At 47.4% G+C, this 18,508-nt stretch overlaps 1 protein-coding gene across 5 annotated transcripts in view; it reads right to left on the bottom strand.

Moving 5' to 3' along the window:
* The window catches only part of Slc12a8 (solute carrier family 12 member 8), a 157,362-nt gene that overhangs the window by 112,431 nt on the left and 26,423 nt on the right, over nt 1–18,508 (bottom strand). For all 5 annotated transcript variants that reach the window (XR_008218779.1, XM_052740384.1, XM_052740386.1 and 2 more), the window contains 2 exons: nt 18,136–18,327; nt 9,175–9,406 (listed from right to left, as the gene is read on the bottom strand). Coding sequence is in view for 4 of the 5 variants with exons in the window: in XM_052740384.1 (XP_052596344.1) it covers nt 9,175–9,406; nt 18,136–18,327 (424 nt within the window). In the remaining variant the exon portion in view is untranslated. The remainder of the gene's footprint in view (nt 1–9,174; nt 9,407–18,135; nt 18,328–18,508) is intronic.

Genomic DNA, 18,508 nt, shown 5'->3' with positions numbered 1-18,508 from the left:
AAATTATTTCCCCTCTCTTGATTTCTGCTTCTGCGTCTTTGAGATAGGGAAGTAACCCTGCCTAACTTCTGTCACAGTGTGGTTTTGCTAAGTGGATATATTGTCCAGGCTGCCTTCTAAATAGTGATGTGTAAACCCATAGATTAGTGCAGCCCTCAACCTTGGCCAGGGACTCATAACTAGTCGAAGTGCTAAAACTAAGTGACTATTGAGCACTCCATCCCACCCTCAAGGTTCAGAGACCATCTCGGAAGAGAGGCAGAAAGAATCTAAGAGTCAAGCCTGGACCACAGTGAGACACCACAAAAAAACCAAAACTGGCAAACCAAACAGAAAGGAATCAGAGTGGAGCAAAGGTCCTGGATTTAGAGATCAAGAACTCAGTGGAACCTCGAGACAGTAATTTCAGCAGAGAGCAGGGGCAGGCATGCTTGCTGCTCCCTCCTTAGAGCTCCCAAGCAGTGACTTTGGCCTTCACATAGCCAAAACCAAGCCCCCAACCTCACTAAGCAGCTTCCACCTGCTGGATTCTGCATGAGATGAGCCTGCCCGGGGCTGCTCTGACTGACTGACTGACTGGAGGAGACAGCAGAGGACCAGAGTGGAGCAGAGTGCACAACATGGGCTGTGAAAGGCAGGGTGTATGTCACAGAACCTTGGCAAGTGCCTTCCTGGAAAATCAAAGGATTAAGCCTGGAGACTCACAGTTTCATTTTAAAATGTAGAACCTAGAATTAAAACGTACCACATGTCACTTCATTTTCTAAAACGTATTTTCTCTATATCTGCCCGAGTTTCATGGCAGTGAGATCATTTTGGCCCGAGACTCATCTTACATAAATGAACATATGAGCCCTCAAATGGCATTTGAGGAACTTTAAGACAAATGTTTGAGGGTGTCGTGTCTAAACTGCCATGCTGTTCAGCTTTGTACGGTGCCGCTCGGTGTCTGGTGCTGTGGTTTGTGCTTTGGGAAAGACAGGAAAGAGTGGAGAAAGAAAGAAGGACCCTTGCTGCCAGCCTACCGTCATAACCAGGCAGTGAGGGAGAGAGGTGGTAAGGAAAGTCAGGGCAGAGAACACAACACAGAGAGACATTCATCTTGAGACAGAAGGACACAGTGCACAAAACCACCCCCACACACATGCACACACATATATGTATATAAATAACTTAAAATTTAAAAACATTTTAAATGACAAATGTTCAAGCCAAGAATTCTAATATCCAACTGCTGTGCTCATCGATTATCCCCAGGGAACAGGACCAAGATCCCAGGGATGCCCGAACCTGCAAACCTCACTAAACCCTCCATTTTCCTACGCATACCTGTGAAGAAGTTAATTTATAAATTAGGTACAGTAAGAGGCTAACAAAAACAAAACCAAATAATTGGGAACCTTATGAATGATTCATGAAATGCTGATAGAAATCCATGAATTATATCTTGAATTTTCCATTTAATACTTTTGGTGGGTAACCTAAGCTTCAGAAATTAAAATTGTTTTTAAAGGAGGATTGGTACGGATTTAAAGCGGGGAAGGTGGGGGGTAAGCTGGGTGGGTGTGGTGGTACACACCTGTAACTGTAGCACTCAGGAGGTCGAGGATTGGGAGTTCAAGGCCAGCATGGTAGGGGTGATTTAAACAACATACAAAACAGAAAAAAAAAAGGTGTGGGGGGGACAGACTATAAAAGAAATAGCTGTAACCCACAAATTGAAGGTGCTCAAGCTGATAATAGATTTTTTTTTTGTTACAGGGGCTTGGGAGATGGTTCAGTGGTTAGGAGTACTGGCTGCTCTTCCAAAGGACCCGAGTTTGGTTCTCAGCACCCACAGGGTGACTCACAACTACCTGTAATTCCAGCTCTAAGGGATCTGACACCCTTTCCTGTGTTCTATGGGAAGCCACGTGCACGTTCACACATACACACATACATATAATTTCAAAAAAAATTTAAATCTAACAAATTTTTGTTATGGGAATTATAGGGCATCATGGGTAGACAGGAGATGTTTAACACTTGGAGAAGAAACAGGCGTGGGCATCAGAATAGCGCCTGACGCCGCGGAAAGTTAGATAGTGAAGCAAAATGATTTCACAGTTCTATTCCAAAGTATTTTCAACTTGGAATTTTTTTATCCAACGTCAATCACAGCTGAAGATGGAGAAGTGACACTTTCTGGGACCCACGAGAGGGACCTGGGAAGGGAGGTGGGGAGCTCCAGTACACCAGCGGGGACCCAGCACAGAGTGGCCTCTCTAGGAAGAGCGAGGCTGGAGAGAGGCTCCCACAAGGGGGGCTCTGGGCTGACACCAGAGGCAACTGAAAGAAAATGCCTCTCTGGGGCATTTCCTACACAGTAGTGGGCCATAGAAAAGAAAGCAAATGAGAAGCGATGAGTGTGGCAGGGTGAATGGTGGCCTCCGAGCATGTTCTCACCCAAAACCTAAGAACCTGCAAAGAAGGCCTCATTTGGAAAAGGGGTCTGTGCAGACGTACCCAAGGATCCCCAGGCGGGGTCTGTCTGGATTATCGGGTTGGCTGTATTTATAGTGACACGCTATGTTATTTTGTTGAAATACTGCATACACAGGGGCCGTGTGAAGAGGAAGGCAGAGACGAGAATCATCAGCCACTCCTAAGGGACACCTGGGCTTCCGGAAACTGGAGGGAGGCAAGGAAGGGGTCTCTTCTAGAGACCTGGGGGGGGGGACGGTGACCCCAAGACACTTTTGATTCCAGACTTCTGGCCTTCAGAACTCTGTGAAAATAAATTTCTGTTGTTTTAAGCTCCGTGGTTGTGGCAGTTGGTTAAGGCAGCCGCAGGGACCTAACACACAGAGTCCACTTAATTTCAAGAAAATATAAGAGGAAGTAAACAGAGTATACAGCTCGGATCAAAATGGGTATCTTATGTATGTATTACTGCTTTACATCTAATTTTAAAAGGATGGATGACATCAGGGGAAAGCCTCAATGCCTGTAGCACGCATCCAGCCTGAGTAAGAAGTAAGCCAACATTGTCTGTGTCGGAGTCACTGCTAAGGTAGAGAGCTTTAGGGACCATCAGGGAACAAGAGAAGCCAGTGGAAAAGAACAGAGGGAGATTATATAGATCATTCAAGAGGAAAGAAATAGAAGATGCAATAAAAATGTGAAAAATATCCTCAATGGTTTACAAAAAGCAAATTGAAAGAAAAGGAATACACACTTTAATCCATGACACGGCAGAAATTTAAAAGATTACGCCTACCCAATATTTTCCAAGATATAGGTAATCAATAACTCTTATCTGCCACTGGTGTGAGTTCAGAACAATCTAATTGGAAGGCAGAGTGGCAGAACCCAGCACAATTTAAAGTGCTCTTGATCTTCCTCCTGTGAATTCTATGTATGATTTGTTCCTGCAGAAACAGGCCCCCACGTCTGAACAGGATGTTCACATCAGCCGTATCTGTAAAGGCTCAAGATGGAGAAATCTAAACTTCAGTAACAGGACTTTAAACTCAAAGCATGTTTAAGTCAGTAACAGGGAAATGTTATGCAGTATGTATATTCGTATGTGCACATAACAACAGTTAATGAAAAAAGAGGCATGCATTTGAAAGCAAGTAAGGAGAGATGTAGGGGAGGCTTTGGAGGGAGAAAAGGGAAAGGGGAAATGATATAGTATGATCTCAAAAAAAAATAAAAGAAATATATTTTATAGAGTGACTAAATTCCATACGGACAGAAGGATGCCCACGAGGTGCCTCAGAACAGGAGCTGGAACAGTAGCAAGTGCAGTCCTGTGTGGACTCAATGCATGCCTATGTGCCCATCTCCTCCCAGGCCATATGTGCCCATCTCCTCCCAGGCCATATGTGCCCATCTCCTCCTGGCCATATGTGCCCATCTCCTTCCGGCCACATGTGCCCATCTCCTCCTGGGCCATATGTGCCCATCTCCTCCCAGGCTATATGTGCCCATCTCCTCCTGGCCATATGTACCCATCTCCTCCCAGGCCACATGTGCCCATCTCCTCCTGGCCATACGTGCCCACCTCCTCTTGGGACATATGTGCCCATCTCCTCCTGGGACATATATGCCCATCTCCTCCCGGGACATATGTACCCATCTCCTCCAGGGCCATATGTACCCATCTCCTCCCGGGCCAAATGTGTCCATCTCCTCCTGGGACATATGTGCCCATCTCCTCCCAGGACATATGTGCCCATCTCCTCCCGGGACATATGTGCCCATCTCCTCCCGGGACATATGTGCCCATCTCCTCCCGGGACATATGTGCCCATCTCCTCCTGGCCATATGTGCCTATCTCCTCCCGGGTCATATGTGCCCATCTCCTCCCGGGCCATATGTGCCCATCTCCTCCCGGGCCATATGTACCCATCTCCTCCCGGGACATATGTGCCCATCTCCTCCCGGGACATATGTGCCCATCTCCTCCCGGGACATATGTGCCCATCTCCTCCCGGGACATATGTGCCCATCTCCTTCCGAGACATATGTGCTCATCTCCTCCCGGGACATATGTATCCATCTCCTTCCGGGACATATGTGCCCATCTCCTCCCGGGACATATGTGCCCATCTCCTCCCGGGACATATGTGCCCATCTCCTCCCGGGACATATGTGCCCATCTCCTCCCGGGACATATGTGCCCATCTCCTTCCGGGACATATGTGCTCATCTCCTCCCGGGTCATATGTGCCCATCTCCTCCCGGGTCATATGTGCCCATCTCCTCCCGGGACATATGTATCCATCTCCTCCTGGTCATACGTGCCCATCTCCTCCTGGCCACAGGAGGGGAAGACAGGAGCAGGGAAGAAATACTCTTCCTTTTATAGGCGTCAAGATTCAGCGGGGTTCATAATATAAAAAAGAAACAGTTTCCTTTCCTTGCTTTCTTTTGTCTCGTCACACACCCCCCCATTCCTTCCCTCCTTTTTTGAGACAGGGTCTTACTCTGTAACCCAGGCTGACCTTAAACTCATGCCAATCCTCCTGCCTCAGCATCCTGAGATCATAGGCATGCAGCCATGCCTGACTTGTTTTACCTTTAAAATACAAATAAAGGGGAACCATAGTACAAGTAGATCTAAAATTTTTGTCCTTTTTTTAAAATTTTTCAAATGTTAATTTTTGTGTATGGGTGTTTTATCTGCCTGTATGTGTGTGTACCACATGTGCACCTGGTGCCCCTGGAGGCCAGAAGAGGGCGTCAGAGCCACCAGTTCTCCAGCCCCATATATATATACATGCATATACATATATACATGCATATATATATACACATATATATGCATGTATATATATGTATACACACACACACACACACACACATATATATTAATACTAGTCTGAAGAGATGGCTCAGAGGCTAAGGGCTCCCACTGCTCTTACAAAGGATCCAGGTTCAGTTTCCAGAACCCACATGACAGTTCCCAACCATCTGTAACTCCAGTTCCAGGGGATCTGATTGATTCCCTCTTTCGGCCTCGTCAGGCACCAGGCATGCACATAGTGCATAGGCACACATGCAGGCAAAACACACACACAAAACAAACAAACAAACAAATAAATCTATCTTTAAAAATTTAAGTAACACCAGCCAACGGAAGGAAAAGTAGAATTGAAATACTATAGCCTCACATACTCTCAACAACCACCGCTAACATCCAGGCACAGTCCCTTCCAGTCTTTCTTCAAACGTCTTTTTCCCCTTAATAGTTGAAGTCCTTCTGCTAAATCCATCCTGAAGGTTTATGGTCTGGTTTCAGCGTGGGCTTTCGACCGCAGAGAGAACAGTCTGTTTGATAAAAACCAATGATACCGAAAACAGATACGAGAAGGGCCCGTTGCTATGGGAACTATTGAAAATAAATTTCAGCTCCTACTACACCCCGCTAATGTATTGACCAGAAGGAAGAACAAGCATTTGAAGTCACTTAGAAGAGCAGCCAAGAGCATTTCCAATCAAGGAGGAGAGCTCATGGGTCTAAGAAAGCTCAAGGTGGCCCGCAGTACTGCCCTGCCAGTCAACTGTGGTCTCCTAGCAACCGTGTCAGTGGAGGGGAGGGCACCTGGGAGTCAGGGACTGGGTAGACTGTTTCTCCCTTTGTTGACAGTTGGGCAGCCAAAGGCCAGTCTGTCTCCCTCAGTGTGAGAGCCATTGCGGCAGGATGGCAGGATGGTGCAAGGCCCAGGAACAGCACACCTTCCCTCCCGCAGAGAAGCCCCAGATAGCATGCGGCAGCACTTCAGGTGAGCCCGGGGACCACCAGGCCCTCGGCACTGGAGTGACTCCTGTATAGGAGTCAGCCCCTAAGTCGGGGGAGCTTCTAGAGGTCAGTGGGGAGCAGCCAGGGAATTCAGAGGATAGTGCAGTCTCTGACATTGGAATTACAATATCTGAAGAAATGGTAATCTACGCCAACTCAACTCTGAACAGTAGTCTACAACCAACAGCATTTAAAAGGCAAGACCTGGGGGGCTGGAGAGATGGCTCAGTAGTTAAGAGCACTGGCTGTTCTTCCAGAGGACCAGAGTTTGACTCCCTGTACCCATGTCAAGCAGTTCACAACTGTCTGTAACTCCAGATCTAAGGGATCTCATACCAGCAGGCACCCGAACACACCTGTGACGTACACACAGACAGACACACGTACATTCACATAAATACAAGTAAAATCTAAAAATAGATCAAAAACGAAAGTGAAATGGTGCACAGACATCTTAAGTTTGTTTGTTGTTTGTAAAGGCAAGGGGTGACCTCCAAGCGGGGAGCAGAGAGGAGACAAGCATGCTGTACGAAAACAGGCCTCTTCCTAGCCCAGGACGGGCTCGGCTGCAGCATCATATCTGGTTTCACACCCTAGCTCTGCCATGCGTTAGCACAAACCATAGCCTCTTCCTCTATCTGTAAAATGGGTATCAGTGCTCCCATCTCAAGGGGTTCTGGTAGGGGCTAAGTAAGATAAGCTGTGCCCAGCATGGCAGGAGCTCGGGCACAGTGACCATCACCACCGTCACAGGTCCCTGTCTGGGCTGCAGGTGGTTTTATACACCAGTTGGTTCCATCTCTCCCTCTCTTTAAAGCCTGGTCTCTGTTGCCACACAAACACAGAGTTCCTGGAGTGTGTAGTGCCAGGCCTCTCTACAGCACCCTGGTGACAGTTGAGCATTCCGAGGACAAGCGTAGTTGACCTTGATGCTAAAACAACACACATCTGGAAGTGGCAGTTACAGATCCCCATGTCCTTCAGAGCCCTGCGATGTAGGGTTCACACTGCCAGGCTTCCAGGAGGTGGAGGAAACCCTGGGTTCCATTAGAGCAGCGGTTCTCAACCTTCCTAATGCTGTGACCCTTTAATACAGTTCCTCATGTGTAATGACCACCAACCATAACATTATCTCATTGCTACTTCATAACTGTAATTTTGCTACTGTTATGAATCGTAATGTAAATTTCTGTGCTTTTCCCATGGTCTCAGGTCACCTCTGTGAAGCCCAAAAGGGTCTTGACCCACAGGTTGTGAACAGCTGGATTAGTCAGTCATGAGTTCATTCAATAGTTGCAATATTCAATGGGTATGGTGATGTACACCTTCAGTCCCAGTACTTGAGGGGCAGAGGCAGGCAGATCTCTGTGAGTCTGAGGCCAGCCTGGTCTACATAGTGAGTTCCAGGAGCTACATAGTGAAGCCCTGTCTCAATAAAATAAGAAAATAATCCGGATGGTGGTGGTGCACGCCTTTAATCCCAGCACTCAGGAGGCAGAGCCAGGTGGATCTCTGTGAGTTTGAGGCCAGCCTGGTCTACAGAGCGAGATCCAGGATAGGCACCAAAACTACACAGAGAAACCTTGTCTTGAAAAACGGTTTACTGATCCCAAAGAGTGAAAAGCTATCCCTGGTCACTTGATAGTTTTTTAAGCTTAGGTAAGGAACACACATTCTTATTTTGAGAAATAATTTAGCATATAAAGCAACAGATGATCAAACATTTCCGTAGCCATCTCTATGAAATGACAATTGTCAACATTTCTCATAGGTTGCTTGTTTTTCTTTCTTTTTTTATTATTTATTTTTAATGTGCATTGGTGTTTTGTTTTGCCTGTGGAAGGGTGTTGGTTGAATCTCCTAAGACTGCATGCAGTTAAGGACAGTTGTGAGCTGCCATGTGGGTGCTGGGAATTGAACCCAGGTCCTCTGGAAGAGCAGCCAGTGCTCTTAACCATTGAGCCATCTCTCCAGTCCCCAGTTTGCTTGTTTCTCAATATAAGGTCTCAGTATTTTGTTTGAAATCTTCCTGCCTCAGCCTCCCAAATATTTACAGGCAGGTGCCACCATGCTCAGAAACATCTATTTACATCAAGTTCTTAAAGAAAACTGTCAGAATACCTCGAAGTCCGTTTCCCTCTCTGTCCCCACATTTCTCTCCTGCTCGTGTCCCAGTCATTGCTGTGGATTTGGTCTCTGCCCATCTGTTTGTGCTTTTGTGTGGAGGAAGTTCTGTTATCTACATTTCTGTACTCTTTTTTATAGAAAGAAATGCGGGGCTGGAGAGATGGCTCAGCGGTTAAGAGCACTGACTGTTCTTCCAGACGACCTGGGTTCAATTCCCAGCAACCACATGGCAGTTCACAACGGTCTGTAACTCCAAGATCTGACACCCTCACACAGACATACATGCAGGCAAAAACACCAATGCACATAAAATAGAAATAAATAAATTTTTTTTTTTTTTTTTTGGTTTTTTGAGACAGGGTTTCTCTGTGTAGCTTTGTGCCTTTCCTGGAACTCGCTTTGGAGACCAGGCTGGCCTCGAACTCACAGAGATCCGCCTGGCTCTGCCTCCCGAGTGCTGGGATTAAAGGCGTGCGCCACCACCGCCCGGCAATAAATTTTTTTAAATGAAAGAGAATCAGGGAAAATACATGAAGTAAAACTCTGTGTGTGTGTGTGTGCGCGCGCGCATGCCTGTATGTGTGGGTGCCTACGGTGTATAGAGGGGCTTCTGGGCCCAGGGAGCTGAACCAAGGTGCAGCTGTTCACCTGATGAGGACCCAGCCCCAATAATTGTAGGTACAGCCTGTGGAAAGGGAGGGTACTCTGCAAATTATACCCATCAACATCTACAAAGCACTGTACTCCAAGGGCCTACCTGGGTCCAGGTGGGTGAAAGAACCCACCACGAAGTCCAGGGTGGAGACAGCCAGCAGGAACAGCAGCAGCAGCTGGAGGCGGATTATCCACTTGACACCTGCTAGGTTGATGCCCAGCAAAGCCAGAAGTACAGCAACTGAAATTCCTCGCACAGCCCAGATGTTCCCAAGGCCCAGCAGATCTGAGATTGACTCCGCGAAGCCTGTGATGTACATGGCACCTGCAACACACTGCCAGGCAATTCCCGATGGGAACAGCCAGCAACAGAGAGGCATCAGCTGCAGACCTGCCTGCACACGTGTGCACACACACACACACACACATACACACACACACACACACACACCAGCACTGTGGCTCTCTGCCTGGGAGGCAGCACCAGGTCAAACCTGCTCTTCCACAGGGGAACCTGCCTCAGGGTCCCATTTCTGCTCATTCACATCTTGAACAAGAAAGGAATGAGCCCCGGGTTGAGAGCTGTCAATGGTAACCAAGGCAAAAAGGTTATGGGATACTGGGTCAAAAGGCCTTTGGCTTTCTGCACTATTCAAGAACTAAATCTCTACAACAAACATGTGCACACAGGGCCCTGTCCTCAGAGCCCAGCAGCTCACTCCCACAAACACATGAACACCATTTATTTTAACTTGCGTATGTGACCCATGTCCACCTCTTTTTCGAAACAGGGTCTCTCAGTGGCCTAGGACTGGCCAAGTAGGCCAGGCTGGCTGACCAGCAGCCCATGGAGCCTCTTACCTCTGCCTCTCTAGTGCATGCCACCACACCGTGCTTGTTTTTCACACTGGTTCTGGGGAATCACACACATGCCCCCAGGCATACAAACAAGCACATTACTGAATTATACTCTTTTCCCAGGCCTGTAAGTCAGGCTGTTTTAGTTTGGTTTATATCATTTGGTTTTGGTTCTTTAAGACAGGGTATAACACCGTAGCCCAAACTGACCCGGATCTCACTATAGATCCCAAATCAGCTTCAAACTAGACTAATCCTTCTGCCGCAGCCTCCTGACTGCTGGAACTCCAGACATGAGCCACAATCCCTGGCAGTATTGGTCTTTTGCTTATCTAGCTGTCAAGCATGGTGGCACGTAGCTATAATCCCAATACTCAAGAGGCAGAAGTAGGAAGATCACTGAAAGCTGAGGCCAGTCCAATCTACCTAGGCCAAGCAGGGCTATGAATGAATAATATGAAATTTAGAGCCAGAATAAAAAAGAGCAGGTAGCACATCTTTTCAATGTGACAAGGGTATCCACAGGCTATCCAGGTGAAGTCAGGGTCTGGTTCACTATTCACTATTGATCAAATTGGCACTAAATATCCCACACTGAGTAGTTACATGTTAACTTACACTGATTTTTGCCAATCTATAGCAGATGCAGAAATAACTTCTGTCTGGTGACCAGGTAGCCCGGAGGATTATGGTTTACACTTCTAGAACAGTGGCTAGCTGATGTCCAACCCAGCAAACTTGACCTCCCATTTACTGACTAAAGCGCCTAACTGTGAATGTGCAGATTCGATCTGTCCCTCTGGCCTCCACGCCTCACTCCTCCGTGCTAGTAAACATCTTAACTAGTAGGCTGCACTCATTCATATATTAGTGTCACGGTTTTACATTATTTGGAAAATTTGAAAGGCAGGTCCAAATAAGTAGTTAAGGGTAACATGAGCCGGGTGTGGTGGTGGACACTGTAATCCCAGCATTTGAGAGGCAGAGCCAGGCAGATCTCTGTGAGTTCAAGGCCAGCCTGGGCTACCAAGCCACACAGTAAGACCCTTTCTTAAAAAAAAAAAAAAAGTATCATGTGTGGGCCAGCAAGACGGCTCATCAGGTAAAGGCACTTGACACCAACCCCAATGACATGAGTTTGAGTTCCAGGACTCACAGGGTTGAAAGAGAGAGCCAGCTCCTGCAAGGTGTCCTTTGACCTCCACATGCACACACATACACAATACACACATACACACATAATACACACATACACAATACACACATACACAATATACATACATACACAATATACACACATACAATATACACATATACACTTACACAATATACACACACATACACAGAATACACACACATACACAATATACACACACACAATATACACACACATACACAGTATACACACACATACACAATATACATACATACACAATATACACACACATACACAGTATACACACACATACACAATACACACACACAATATACACACACATACACAGTATACACACACATACACAGTATACACATACACACAATATATACATACACATACATTCATACACACACGCACAATAAACAAATGTAATAAAATGTTAGTGGCATGAGCATCACTTTGTGCAATCATCAACCTCAGTCCCCTTCTCTCCTGAGCTTGGTCACTTCACTGACCCCCAGGCTCTGCTGGTCACCCTCATCAGTGCAGCCCTGCCCTTGCCATTATCCCAGGAACAAATTCAGCTTGAGCCTATTCAAGCTCTTCCTTTTCCATGAACTTCCCGTCACTCAGTAAACGTTACACTTACCTCCAATGCTATGTAATTATCTGGTTCCAGACTCTACTATCTCCTGCACCAGGAATACAAACACCCTTTCAAAACAAAGCACTTGGGCTGGGGAGATGGCTCAGTGGATAAAACACTTGCTGCACACGTGTGAGGACAGAGTTCAGATCCCCAGAACCCATGAAAGAGCTGGTCAGGTGTGGTGGCCAATGGTAATCCTAGCATTCCACTCTGAGGCACACAAAGGGGATCTCCAGGGACTCCCAGCTGGAATCAGCCAGTTCTGAGTTCAGCAAGAAACCCTGCCTCAATAAATGAGTAACCCAGGAAAATGGCAATGTCAACTTCAGGCGTCCACAACATGCACACACACACGCACACACACGCACCTATAATCATGTGAACACATAAGCAAGTGCACACCAAATACAGGTTAAAAGACTCAATATTGATTTCACCTCTTGGGTACCCTCCATTTGCTGAGCACAGTGCAAGCCTTCAGTGAACACTGTGTGATATGCTAACTTTCATAGTCAAGTGCCCTTATCTGTGACCATTCCTACCACTCAGATAGATCTGGCTGGGAGAAGTCTTGTTGACTTGGCCAGCTTCTGACAACCAGCACAATGTCACCATATATTCAACACAAGGAAGCCTTTGTTCCAAGGTGAACACAGAAAAGCATAAGGACTCTCTCCCAGCCAGGGTTCAGCTGAGGAACAGAATTAGTGAATGCACATGGGATTCCAAAAGGGGATTTAGTGGCTTGCACAGACAGAGGCTGCATAGTCCCACAATGGTCATTTACAAGCTGGAATGCCAGATAAGTGAATGGCTGCTGAGCCCAAGAAGATGGAAACCTCCAAACAAGAGGGACCAAGATGCAGCACCAGTCTCGAGACAAGGGTCTGGAAGCTCTGTGGAAGTCACTGGAGTGGGTCTGCATCAACAGGCTGCCAAAGCTGGAGTCTGATGTCCATGAGCGGTGGTAGCAGCATTTACACACCTGCTGAGGAAGACTTTACCATCCGCTCTGACTTCCTCTGTTTTTGTTCCATCTGATCCCCAGCTTACAGGACTGTGGCACCCACCGTCAGGACAGCCCTTTGCCCCTCAGCTGTCCACCCTCACAGACACAGCAAGAGGTGGTCTTTACTAAGTTCCTCTATATCCAACCAAGTTGACAGTCAAATTCAACTATCAAGCTGGGGATGAGGGCACTTGTCTAATAGCCCAGCACGAAGATGGTAGAGGCAGGAGGGTTGTGAATTCAAGACTAGCTCAGATTACTTGGCAATATTCAGATAGATTAGGCTATATAGCAAGATCCTGAGTAGGGAGAAGGGGGAGAGCCACCACACCATCAGAGTTATTGTAAGGCCTTTACATTTCTAGCCGGTAGACACGCCCATCGCCATGGAACTGGAATACCTGCACACATTTGGGGTGTACTGACAATGGTGCCTTGTACCCAGTTACAAAGTAAACCCATCTCAGGGAAAGAGGAGCCTGTGCATGAGCTCCTACAATGCAGAAAGGCTATTCCCTTCTGGCTCAGAACTCATGGCTTAACCCACATCCGGCTTGAGACAGCTGACACAGGGCGGGTCTGAACCCCAAGCCTTCCCGAGCAAGCCAGCTGCCCTAAGGCATCCACGCTGGAAAATGCTCTTCCTTGGAAAGCATTACTGAGTTTCTGTAAACATTCCCAGAGCTCATTATAGTTGGAAAGAGTTTTCATTTCCTTCTAACATAATCAGGGACTTTTCTTTTTACCATTCTCAACATAGAAACATCTGTAACTCCCTGCCACATAAGGTGGGGCGGTGCTCAGCATTTGAAAGGGAGGAAGAGGTATATTCTCAGGGTAGAACACCTCCATCCCTCCCAGGGTACTTGTTTTGGCTGAATTGGGTGTTTGGAGACCTGAGTGGAAGACAGGCACAGCCCTCCACATTCGCTCCTTCAGGCACAAATCCTAATTTAGGCTGCAATAGGCAGCGGGTATGGATCGTGGAGGTGCTCACTCCCACCATGAAAACTCCCCAGGCCTCTATCTGGTCTAAAAAGGCTTTCTGACCCTTCACTCTTGCTGTAGAGAATCCAGCACAGAGCACATTAGCCATGACAAATGTTTTGGACACAGTCAACACAGGCTGAAGTCAGACATTTTCACATCCAAGTAAGTAGCCCAGAGAGGCTCCTCGGATGCCCCACAGATGGGTGGCATAGGGAGGGATGAGGGTTTCTAGTTGCAATCTTCTCCTCTGGCCATGGATCTGGTCCCATAGGGTAGGGCGGCTAGCCAGGCCTCCAAAGTGAGGGAGGAAGGATTGAGTGTGTCCAGGACATGGCAAGATTTTTTTTTTTTTTTTTTTTTTGTATTTTTGCTGTGTCATGTGAGGCTTTTTATTAATTTTATTAATTTTTATTTTACGTGGATGGGGGCTTTGCTCGTGTGTATGTCTTTGCACCACTTGGGTAATTGGTGCCCGTGAAGGCCCAAAGAGGAAGTCAGATCCCCTGACACTGTGTCACAGGTGGCTGTGGACCATCATGTGGGTGCTGGGGATCGAACTCAGGTCTTCTGGGAGAGCAGTTAGTGCTCTTTCTTAACTGCTGAGCCATCTCTCCAGACCACACGGCAAGATTTTAAAATCATGATTCTAATCAGGCATGTAGGCCTGTAATTCTAGCACTTAAGAGGCAGAGGCAAGAGGCTTACCATGGGTTCAAAGTCATCCTAGGTGTCCGGATGGAAGCTCAGCCCCCCTCCTCCCTCTCCAAACCCTGCCCCTTTCAGAAAGTCTGCCAGGCAGCAGCTCCTCCCCCTGCCCCCAGCAGCTCCAGACCGAGCCTACAGGGTATTTAAGCTCCAGTCCACAGACCTGCCATGTGATTTCTCTTTCTTCCTTCCTCTGGGGATCACCCGGGAACACTTTGCTCCGATCAAACCTGGTCTTATTAATTCAGCTTGATTTGGCTTATTACATTGGTGGAGAAACCCATTACTGGGGATTCAAAATACTTACCACTAGGCTATAGAGAAAAAAAAAAAAAAAAACAAAAAACAACAAAAAAAAAAACCCAGGAAGTTAGGTAGGTAAGGAAAGAGGGGTGAATTGGGAAGAGCTGGGGTGTGTTTGAACATGATCAAAAGACATCGAATGAAATTCTCAAAGAACTAATAATAATAGTTTTAAAATACAGGCACTGGAGATGGATCAGTGGCTAGTAGCATGTATCACACATAACAGAGGACTCCAACCACCTGCTAACCCCAGCTCTAGGAATCCAACACCCTCGACTGACCTCCAGGAGCACCGCCCTCATATGCACATCTCCTCAACACCACCACCACCACACGCACATAATTAAAAATAAAAAATCATGCCAGGTGGTGGCGGCCCATGCCTTTAATCCCAGAACTCAGGAGATGGAAAGACAGACAGATCTCTGTTAAGTTCAAGACCAGCACAGTCTACATCGTGAGTTCCAGGCCAGCCAGGGCTACATAGTGAGACCATGTCCCCCAAAGAGTTGGTTGTTTAACATGTGACATGAAATAAGAAAGAAGGCTACGGGAGGTGGGGGGACACAAGGAGGGAAGCAGAGGATGGGAGAGGGGGCATTGACAACAATAGATTTCCAGTAAAAATGTCACAATGGAAACCTCATTCTTTGCAGCTTAAGATGAAAAGAGATTATGGGATAACTCTTTATCTAGATTGGTCGAGAAGAGAGGTGAACTCAAATGATCAAAGGAAGGGAGGAGAGAAGTGTCATCACCAGACAGAAAGAAAGAAAGAGGATTACAGGGGACCAGATAAAATGTCAGTACTCTAGATGACTGGATACACAGAAAGACACGACCTACCAACACTGCACAAAACAGAATCAGGACACCCCCTTGCAGGCAGAGAGTCTGCTAATAATTGGGAGATTTGAAACAATGGCCACCAAGAAAACCAGGACCAGATGGTCACACTGCTATGCTCCACTTAGCATTTAAAGAGTTAGTGCCAACCCTTTATACACACTTCCAAAGACTAGAAGAGAAAGGAACCCCCCAACCCCCACCAAGTGAGTCCTTAAGGCCAGTGTTAGCCCCACACCAAAACCAGACAAAGGCATCTCCCAAGAGCTGCAGACCAGCAGCATCCTTGGAAGTGTGTGTGCCAACATCCTCAGCAAAGTCCAGGCAAACCAAACCCAGACGTTGACTGAGGACAGGAAGGTAAAGGCACCCTGGTCAGAGACTCGGCCCAGACGAGCTCAGACAGGACGGACTACAGGGACTGCTGTCAGAGGCCTGGGCCCTGAAGTTTCTCGCCAGGGCTGCCTATGCTGGGCAAACCTCTGTGAACACTGTTCCTTCCAGCCAGCCCAGGGTCCTCTCCCCATAGGGTGTTCAGCCCTTGTCCTCATCTCCTGTCTGCCCAAAGAGCGGGGAGAGTGGGGCTGTCTGTGTGACCAGCCTGCAGTCCCTGCGGCTATGTCACAGAACAGGAAAGCAGCCCTTAGGGAGGCAAAGCAGCCTGTGAGGACTGCTAGCCATTCCAAAATGGCTGTCACAGAGGCAGTGCATGTTTCAAACTCCTGGATTTTGGAACATTTACAAAAGTCTTACATTATTGACTAAGCTTTTTTCTCCTGTGAAAATTCAGCTTCAAAAATGCTCCAACATCTGAAAGTCGGTGGGTTTTGTTTGGTTTGTTTGCTGTTTTCTGTTGTCTGAGAGTTTGGCGTGGATTGGGCTGGTAGGTGTTTTCTGTTGTTTGGGTTTTTGTTTGGTGTGGGGGTTTTGTTTTTTTTTTTCTTTAGAGACAGGATCTTACTATTTTGCCAAGCTGACCTATCGGTCACAACCCCCCTGCTTTAACCTCTCAGACGCTGGGATTACAGGCATGTCTACCACATTCAACTTCAAACTCTGAAATATTTCAACCCTGCTCAACCCTAAAAAGTTTTGGATTTTTTGAGTTATGGATTTTGGATTTTTTTTTACTGAGGATGCTCAACATATATTATATTTCTAGATTTTCTCCAGTAAAAGCAACTTCCTTTTCTGAGCAAGTAATGAGGTACCTCCCATGCACCTGTCCTACACACACACACACACACACACACACACACTCACACATACTTTCTCACACTCACATACCCATGCACACACAAATACAAATGCACACACACATGCGCACACACATACTTTCTCACACACACCCATGCACACACAAATACACGTGCACACATACATGCACACTCACACACATTCATGCACTCAGCTTTGTGCCCTTAGGGAATATGATGTATATATGCTGTGGATGATTGATTGATAAATAAAACACTGATTCGCCAGTTACCAGGCAGGAAGTATAGGCGGGACAAGGAGAGAGGAGAATTCTGGGAAGTGGAAGACTGAGTCAGGAGACACTGCCAGCCGCCATGAGAAGCAGACATTGAGATACCAGTAAGCCACGGGCCACATGGCAAGGTATAGATTAATAGAAATGGATTAAGATATAAGAACTAGATAGCAAGAAGCCTGCCACAGCCATACAGTTTATAAGTAATATAAGTCTCTCTGTGTTTATTTGGCTGTGGGACTGGTGAGTGAGAGAGATTTTCCAGGCAGGACCAGGAAAACATCAGCTACATATTTATGCTGATGCCTCTGCTGCTCCAAATGAAAAGTAACAATGCCCATTTATTCTTTTTTAATTGGCCACCCGCCACCATTTGTTTTTCCATTAAAAACCCGTTTGGTCCAAGCCACACTTACAAAAAGCTACTTCTTAATGTCTGCATGTTGCCTTCCCAGCATCAAATCTCCACCCCTGTGTCCCAGCTAACTAAGCTTTAGATGAGCCTTGGAATTTCTCCCTGCCTGCTGATTTTCCTCCTGCTGTGTCCACCCCAATGTGTGGCCTTCTCACTGGCATGCGCCTCAGTCTGAGCATCCACACGAGGGCCTCTGGCCTGCCTAAGGCCACCCAAGTCATCAGACCTGTCAGAGCTTCACCTCCAGTGGAAAGGGCTGCTTCCAGGAAAGGCCTCTGGCAGAGGCACAATGCCCACCCGTGGTGCAAAGTGCAGAGGGCTTCCTGCCATGCACACCCCTCCTGGAAAGGCCGCAGAAGTGAGATGCTGCCAGCCCCTGGCCTGGGCACACCGGGAATTCATGAGGCAGAGGCAGGAGGAGACAGGAGCTCTGGAGTTCAGGCTCTCCACCTAGATTGCTGGCGCGAGCTCCCCCTCAGAGCCCAGTGTGGTCCTCTGTCAGGTGGGGGCCCTTGTCCCCACACTTCCCTCCCCCAGGTCAAATTAGGAAGGAGACGAGGAGATGAAGGCCAATGAACAGGTAGAGGCTTTGACTCCTGGAGTCAACAAGGAGTTGACTCATGCTGTGGCCTCACCTGTCCAAACACGTACAACAGCCCGACGGTGCCTCCCATCTGCCCACCAAGGACTGAGGAGATCATGGAGTAGACACCACCGCTGCCTATCCCGCCATGCTCTGCGACGCCAATGCCAGACAGCACCGTGATGAGGGCCACGAGGACGACGAAGGACACCAGGAGCAAGCCCAGGAGCACACCTGTGTTTCCCTGCAGCAGAGTGGGGGAGGGGTGTCAGATTTAGGAGAGACATCTCACTGGAGCTGTTCCCAACAGAAGCACTGCAGGCCTCTACCCACTGGGTTATCCATGGGGCAGGGACCACAAAGGAACCAGGAGAAAAGCGTCAGGTACCTCCTGGTTCTTCTTCTGAACTAAGGCCTGCAGGCAG

Source organism: Peromyscus californicus, unplaced genomic scaffold (assembly GCF_007827085.1).
Source record: "Peromyscus californicus insignis strain IS unplaced genomic scaffold, ASM782708v3 Scaffold_16__1_contigs__length_79575227, whole genome shotgun sequence".
Taxonomy (NCBI): Eukaryota; Metazoa; Chordata; class Mammalia; order Rodentia; family Cricetidae; genus Peromyscus; species Peromyscus californicus.
The sequence above is the reverse complement of the archived record's forward strand: the minus strand, read 5'-3'. Positions and strand labels throughout refer to the sequence as shown.